At 46.8% G+C, this 7,580-nt stretch overlaps 1 protein-coding gene across 1 annotated transcript in view; it reads right to left on the bottom strand.

Moving 5' to 3' along the window:
* Window positions 1-768: 768 nt before the first annotated feature.
* Window positions 769-7,580, bottom strand: part of UTS2B (urotensin 2B) — a 29,771-nt gene continuing 22,959 nt past the window's right edge. The window contains exons 3-5 of the mRNA XM_078666117.1: window positions 4,961-4,998; window positions 2,588-2,681; window positions 769-887 (exon numbers count right to left, since the gene is read on the bottom strand). Of these exons, the coding sequence (XP_078522243.1) occupies window positions 862-887; window positions 2,588-2,681; window positions 4,961-4,998 (158 nt within the window). The 3' untranslated portion in view covers window positions 769-861. The remainder of the gene's footprint in view (window positions 888-2,587; window positions 2,682-4,960; window positions 4,999-7,580) is intronic.

The raw sequence follows: 7,580 nt of genomic DNA, 5'->3' as shown, positions 1-7,580 counted from the left end.
CCGGTCTAGATAGGGTGAGTCCCTATAGAGACACAAAGGGGCATATTTACGAGTTCTGGCGCATCTCTGCATATCAGCAGAGATGCGCCAGAACAAATGTGTCATGCAAAACTACCCTTGCGTCACGGCAGATGCGCCGCATTTACAATGCTGCACGCCATGGCGCAAGGGTAGGCAGATGCGTGACGCATCTCATGACGTAAGGGTGGCGCATCGCTCGAGTCACGTCGCAAGTGCGACGCAACTCCAGAAATGCTCACGGCCGCCCAATACATAACATGCTGCGTCAATACTTACGCCTGCTTCAAGCAGGCGTAAGGAATTGACTTAGCAGTGTCGCGGAAGTGCCTGCGTGAAATCTTGTAGATTTTACGGAGGCACTTTTATGAGGCGCACAGGCGCCGGAACGCCCACCCTGCGTGGGAACGCCCCCATTGTGGCGCTAGACTTTATAACGTGACGCAGCTCCCTAAATGTGTCACGTTGTAAATGCCTCGCAGGGATGCGCCACGTTTACGCCGCTGTTGCGTCACGCAAGGCGGCGTAAACGTGGCGCAAGGGGCTTGTAAATCTGCCCCAAAATGTCCCACTAGGTGTTCCTCCTTGTGACTCAATGGTCTTGAAAGCACACTTTGGACCAAAGACAAGACCACTTCTGAAAGTGACCCGTGGTGGTCCCTAAATGTTCACTCTGTCACTCACACAGTCACAAAGGAAATCAAAAGACATCACAGATGATTTACAAAAATAACGTTGCAGCTATCCGCCTTTATGTTGATGTCAGCTATGGATACAATCATCGCACACACGAAAAGCGCGGTCTTCTTGGGTGGAGATTCATCTGTGCAGATTGGGGGATCTTCAGACGCAGTACTTCCAGAAGCAGGCTGCAAAGCAAGAGCAGAAGCAAAAGTTACTGATGGTGCAAGGCATGTCCTCTCCTTAGAATGTTTTAGGTCTGGCTTCTGGGGCTGTCTAGAAGACTTCATTTATTCAAGTGCTCTAAATATTACAATACGAAATTGAGTCAACCCTCTTCAGCCATTGGCTTTCACATGTTTTAAAGGATTCACCATTGTTTGCCCATCAAGGCTATGCTAGTATGTGGGTGTTTACAGTGTCTGAGTTGTGTTCCCATGTGGGTGATGTAGCATCAAGTAGTCCTTCTTAGGCTAGAGCCACATGAGCAACATGTGTTTATATTTAAATCACTTTAGCAAGAGATGTAGAGAGCTCTCCAAGATGAGCTGTGGAGGGTTGTGTTGCCTTGCATAATGAAATGGTTCCTTTTCTTGTTAACTTAAAGTTGACCTTTCAACAAGGTGGCCAGGCTCACCAACAGCTGCATTTGTAATGTTACTGATCACTAGTCGTGTGCACAGCTCAAATCTCAAGAAATTCCACAGCATATATATTACAGTGGCGACCCATCTGTGCTCCTAAAGGACCTTCTGCACGTCTGCTGATATTGCACCATGAGTTATGTTTGCACCAGAAAGTATTTTTAGCTCTTAATATGAATTGTGCTCCAGGGCAAATTCAAAACCATCCTAACCTCTTTTTCCACCCTTTTTGGAACTTTCTGCTACCCCAGTTTAACCCCTCCCAATTTTTTTTCTGGTGTAGATTGAAGAGGGGGGAGGTGCAACAAAATGCTGGAGGGGTGGGACTGCCCTGGAGGGTTCCAGTGCAAGACATTGAAACAAAAGCAGATCTCAGAGTTGCCACCATGAAGGTGGGTATAGGGAAGAAAAGCCTGGACCCATAGTATCTCCCCTGCAAACCCAATAACTAGCAAAATACCTGCACATTTAGAGGAAACAAGTTACTCTGCAATTACTGCCAGAAGCAACCCCCAGCAACCTGCCTGACAAAGGGCAGAGAAGAGGGTTGACTGATTAATATAATGTGTCTTAAGATGGAGAAGCTAGCCTTAGAGAGTTAAGAAGCAAGACAGGAGTGTGCAAGCCCTGACACACCAAGTGAGAAGAGAAGCAGACAGAGCAGAGAGTGCAAGGATGAGGAGAGAAAAATGTGGGGACTCGTCTTTGCAGCTAAGAGTTAAAGTCCCTGACAGTGAGCTGTGCAATGATGTATCTACAGGCTGCTTGAAAGGTTGGTAGAGCTGGGTTAGAGTCAGTCCTCTACCAGGAGCGATTGCCCTGTGAGCTGGCTGGACATCTGGCTGCTTACAAACCTTGGCTAGTTAATAGATCTCTGGATGTCTCAACAGGCAGCTCCACTCTTGTGTGGGTCTGTGAACCACCTGCAAAGCTCTCACACTCAGAAGAAGCCCCAACATCTACCACTCCTACACCTGAGGCAGGATGAGGGGCATCTTTACCATGAAGTTCCTGGAGTCACTATTTTGAAAACAGTTGTTCTCTAAGCTTCAGGTGCACAGGGATCCGGGAGTGTGCGGGTGAGATCTGTGACCCTAGGTGGACGTGCACGCTCCATCACATGTTACTAGTGACCGGCTCGACTAAACATCTCACCACCAAAGAAGGATTGTGCATAAGCAGTGGTACATGGCGACCCTTCGCGCCTTGGTCTAGAGCTGAGACGCCTTCACGACAGCACCCACCTCGTTTTTTGGGATGTGACGGCGACAAGTCCTGGATCGCGTAGGACGCCTCAGGAGATTTCCCCTGAAGAAGGTGTTCCTTCAGCCGTTCCAGCTGTTGAAAGTAAACACAGGGGCAGTGAATCTACAGCCAAGGATACAGGCATCAAAGCACAGCAAGAACTGAGTCTAACAGAATCTCAGGTAGGATCAGCATGGGCCATTGTGTGAAGAAAAGCCAAGGTGAACACAGATGAGTTTAACCCAGGGTTGGACTGGGACAGAAAATAGGCCCGGCACCAGAACAAAAGGGACCCCGATTATTGAACCAGATAGCTAAATAAGTGGCCATGTTTCCAAATAAGGATAGTTTTGAACTTGAAAAGACACGCTGTATGGGTATTATGGGAGACGGCATGCAGTTGTGTTTTTTGTAGACAATGGGCCCGATTCACAGAACTAACTTAAGACAAAATCCTAAACTTACTACCATTTTGGTATTCACAGAAGGTACTTGCTCATTTTAGTATTCACAGAAGGCACTTACTCATTTCGGTATTCACAGAAGCTAGGAGTCCTAACTTTGCTACTCCTAAACTGCGAAAAAATCCAAACTTTAAGACTTTCGGTATTCACAGAAGGCATTTAGGAGTCCTAAAGTTAGGACTCCTAACTTCTGTGAATACCGAAATGAGTAAGTGCCTTCTGTGAATACCAAATTGAGTAAGTGCCTTCTGTGAATACCGAAATGAGTAAGTGCCTTCTGTGAATACCAAAATGAGTAAATGTCTTCTGTGAATACCAAAATGGTAGTAAGTTTAGGATTTTGTTGTAAGTTAGTTCTGTGAATTGGCCCCAATGTTTGTGTTAAACTTAAGGAAATGATTAGTAAAATCCAGCCCATCTGGCCATAAAACAGGCCCTCAAACTGCTAAAAAAAACAGCCCACACACTGACCTGTCAGACCAGCCCATTGGGCACCACCTGATTACACTCTAGGCCAGTCTGACGCTGGTCCACCCTGCACTTCATACAACTCCAATGTTAGTATGCACCTGTGCAGGTAAGGGCACCAGGACGTCCTGGTCAGACAAATATAGAACAAGCAGCAACGTGAGCCTCTTGACTTCACAGACGTCCTCCGGTTTCCAGAATATTTTCTGATAAGCCATTGTTTACCTTACCAATATGGCGCCAGCATTGCCTCCTCTCCTGGTGTCTGCTCACAGGGCTGGCCACCATTAAAAATGGACCAATACAACCATGGGGTCACTGGCCTGCAGGACCAGACTTTAGACTTTCCCTGGGGATCACTGCACATCTGGTGGGGACCAAATCTTGACTTTATTAACAGTCACTCCAAAATCATTCTCACCCACCATGTCACATCCAATAAAGGAAAGAAGGCCCCACCTTAGAGTACTGGAATGCTAAGGACAGTCACTGATCTCTTTTACAGACTGGGCACCATGACTGACAGATAACAGCTCTAGACAGGATGCAGAGGAAGAGCTTTAGAGAGGCTTGGAAGACAAGAGATCATTCACCCCTCTCCCCTGACCACCCCCACCCCTTGCAGGAGCGAAGGTACCTGGTCTCCGCTTCTGTCTTTTCTCTCATTTATGCACCCACCCATGACATGCACTTACCACCCTGCTAATCCTGAAGAGATACTTATGGTTTCTTGTAAGGGGTGTCCAAAGTGAGTCGAAAAGGGCCGGACAAAAGCCAAGTTTTTCAGATATCCAGATAAAATAAATGTTTATAGTTTAATCTTAATAAGAATTATTTGCATCCTGAACATCTGGCAGAACTCAGCCCTCAGGGAACAACGCCACACTACACTGGGACCCAACCTGACATGTTTCTGTGTGCACCAACTTTAGAGTGATCAATGCAATCTCAGGATTGAATTTATCTACTTGAAATTTATATTAAGACAAATGTAAATAGATCTTTATTAGCAAGAACAGGCCAAGGCCCAAAGTTTATATTCCGCTGATTGGCTGGGTTTCCAGATTCCAAGACAGCCAACATTTGAGTCCACCTTATGCCACTTTCTCCCACCACCCTACACTTCCTGTTTCTTACTCATACTCTTGCAGGTTGTTTTTATTCCCTTTATGGGTTTGTCATTGTTTTCCTATTATTTTCTTCCTCCTTTTTTGTTCCCTTTTACTGTTTTTTTTTCATTTCTGCTCCTCATTCTTTCCCCCTTTTCTGCCTTTCGTGGTCAAAGTGTGGTGATGCAAATAAAGTACTGATCCTTATCCATGAGTGTCAGGACCCAGTACCTTCAAACAGGGGCACAGAGGAGGCTCTGGTCGCTCATAAAATGAAGATAACTTTCACAGCAACATCTGACACAGACACACATCTGTACTCGACACTTACCTGCTCCAGCTGTTCCACTTTGTTTGCCATTTCCAGTTCTGCAAACACAGAAAAAACTGTTACCAAGGTTTGGGCTATTTCTTGCTACGTGTTTGGCTAAACATTAGTGGCATGGTGTGGGGTGGGGTAGATTGGAGTAGGGTAGATTAGGGTAGAGTAGAAACAGAGTAGCATGGAGTGGGGTAGACTGGGGTAGCATGGAGTGGGGTAGACTGGGGTAGCATGGAGTGGGGTAGATTGGTTTAGAGTGGGGCATTTTGTAGTGGGGTAGATTGTGGTAGAGTGAGTTCGACTGGAGTGGGGCATAATGTAGTGGTGTTGAATGGGACAGATTGAGTGGAGAAAATGGGAGTAGATTGGAATCAAGGGGGTACATTGGAGCAAAGTGGGGTAGATTGGAGAGAAATGAGGTGGGTGGATTGGAGTGGGGTACATTTGGGTGGATTGGGGTAGATAATAGTAGATTTAGGTGGATTGCAGTAGATAGGAGTGCAGTAGATCAGAGTATATTGGGGTAGAGTGAAGTTAGGTATATTGGGGTAGATTGGAATGGGATGGACTGATGAAGAGTGGAGTGTGGTGGATTGGGGTAAATTGGAGTTAAGTTGGGTAGGGTAGAGTGGGGTAGATTGAAGTGGGGTACTTGGAGTATGGTAGGAATAAAATAGGGTAGGTTTGCATGGAGTGGGGTAGGTACAAGTGGATTGGGGTAGATTGGAGTGGACTGAGGCACAAAGTAGATTATGAGGTATAGAGTTAGGTAGATTGGAATTAAGTGGGGTAGATTGGGGTGGGGTGGAGTGGGGTAGATTGGAATGGGATAGAAAGGAGTGGGGCATTTCAAAGTGTGGTAGATTAACGTGAAGTTTGAGAGGGTAGGTTGGAGTAGATTGGAGTCTAATAGATTGGAGTGAAGTAGATTGGAGTGGAGTCGTTTGGGCTAGACTGAAGTAGGGTAGATTGGAGTGGAGTGGCTTAGATTGGAGTGGAGTAGATCAGAGTGGGATAGATTGAAGTGAATTGGTGTGGGGTAGCGTGGAGTGTGGTAGATTGGAATAGAGTGGATTGGGTTATATTGGAGTGGAGTAGATTGGATGGATTGCAGTAGGGTAGAGTGGAGTAGAGTAGACTGGAGTGGATTAGAGTGGGGTAGAGTAGAGTGGGTACATTGGAGTGGATGGGTTTGAGTGTGGTAGATTGCAGTGGAGTGGGGTAGATTGGAGTGGAGTAGTTTGGGCTAGACTGAGTGGGTTAGATTGAGGTGGAGTGGGATAGATTGAAGTGACGTGGAGTGGGGTAGAGTGGAGTGTGGTAGATTGGGCTAGAATGAAATGGGTTAGATTGGAGTGGAGTATATTGGGTGGATTGGAGTAGGGTACAGTGAAGTGGGGTAGATTTGGTGGATTGCAGTAGGGTAGAGTGGAGTAGGGTAGACTGGAGTGGATTAGAGCGGAGTGGAGTAGATTGGATGGATTAGAGTGTGGTAGTTTGGAATGGTAGATTGCAGTGGAGTGGGGGAGATTGGAGTGAAGTAGAGTGGGGTAGGTAGGCTTGGGGTAGATTGGAGTGGGATAGTATAAAGTTGGGTAGAGTGGAGTGGTGTGGAGTGGAGTGGTGTAGAGTAGAGGCATGTCGTAAGTGTCTTACAGTGGAGTGGCACGGCCCTGAGTGGAAGAGGGTAGCGTGGAGCAGAGTGTTGTAGAGTGAAGTGGTGTCGAGTGGTGTACTGTGAAGTGGGCTGGTGTAGTGTGAAGTAGGTATGGTGTTGTAGTGGACTGCAAAATAAAGACAACACATTTCCAATTGAAAATGATCATTACATTTGCACAGACAAGCAGTTTTACTGCGCCCAAATGATAATGTGTGGTAAAGTCATCAGATAGAGTATTGATTTGTTTTGATCGTATTAAAATATTTGTTTCCACCACACTTAAAAAAAAGCGATTCATTTCTACTGTTCTCATTCTAATGTATTCGGAAATATCAGCACAGTTCATTTTTGTTGTGTGCTAGAAAAGATAACGTCCTACAGCCTGTCTGCTCGCATGGGTAGTCTACAGGATGGGTTGTCACATAAATTCTCTCACTTTGAAGTCAATGAAAGAAAAGTAAACACCAAGCTCCCTCGGAATACGAAGCCTGACATGTGACCTCTGTCTTTGAATGCACAGCAAAGGAGACAAGATAAGAGCAAGATTTAACACCTTAGCTGCGGCGGCTATTCCGCCGCAGCGCTAAGGGGGCGGGGCGGCCGCGCGGCGCGCCCATGCTGGTGACGGAACCGCTCCGTCACCAGCCTTGGTTGAGCTGTGCTCATGACGGAGCGGTTACATCATGGCCCCGCCCTCTCAATGGAACGCCCAGCACAGGCGCAGAATCCGCGCCACGCAGGCGCAGCGAGCGGGCCATGACGGAACCGCTCCGTCATCAGCACAGCGCCACCGCAGCTGATGACGGAGCGGTTCCGTCATCAGAATCGAAGGAGTTAAAGGCCTGTTTACAGATAGCTACTACTTCAGGGGAGAGAGAAAGTCAAGCTGGACAGTCTAAAACAACAAGCAAAGGACAGCACCAGCTGGGAAAGATGCACTCTGGAAGGAGGCTCAACAAAAAGAAAAAA

This window comes from Lissotriton helveticus, chromosome 11, assembly GCF_964261635.1.
Source record: "Lissotriton helveticus chromosome 11, aLisHel1.1, whole genome shotgun sequence".
Taxonomy (NCBI): domain Eukaryota; kingdom Metazoa; phylum Chordata; class Amphibia; order Caudata; family Salamandridae; genus Lissotriton; species Lissotriton helveticus.
The sequence above is the reverse complement of the archived record's forward strand: the minus strand, read 5'-3'. Positions and strand labels throughout refer to the sequence as shown.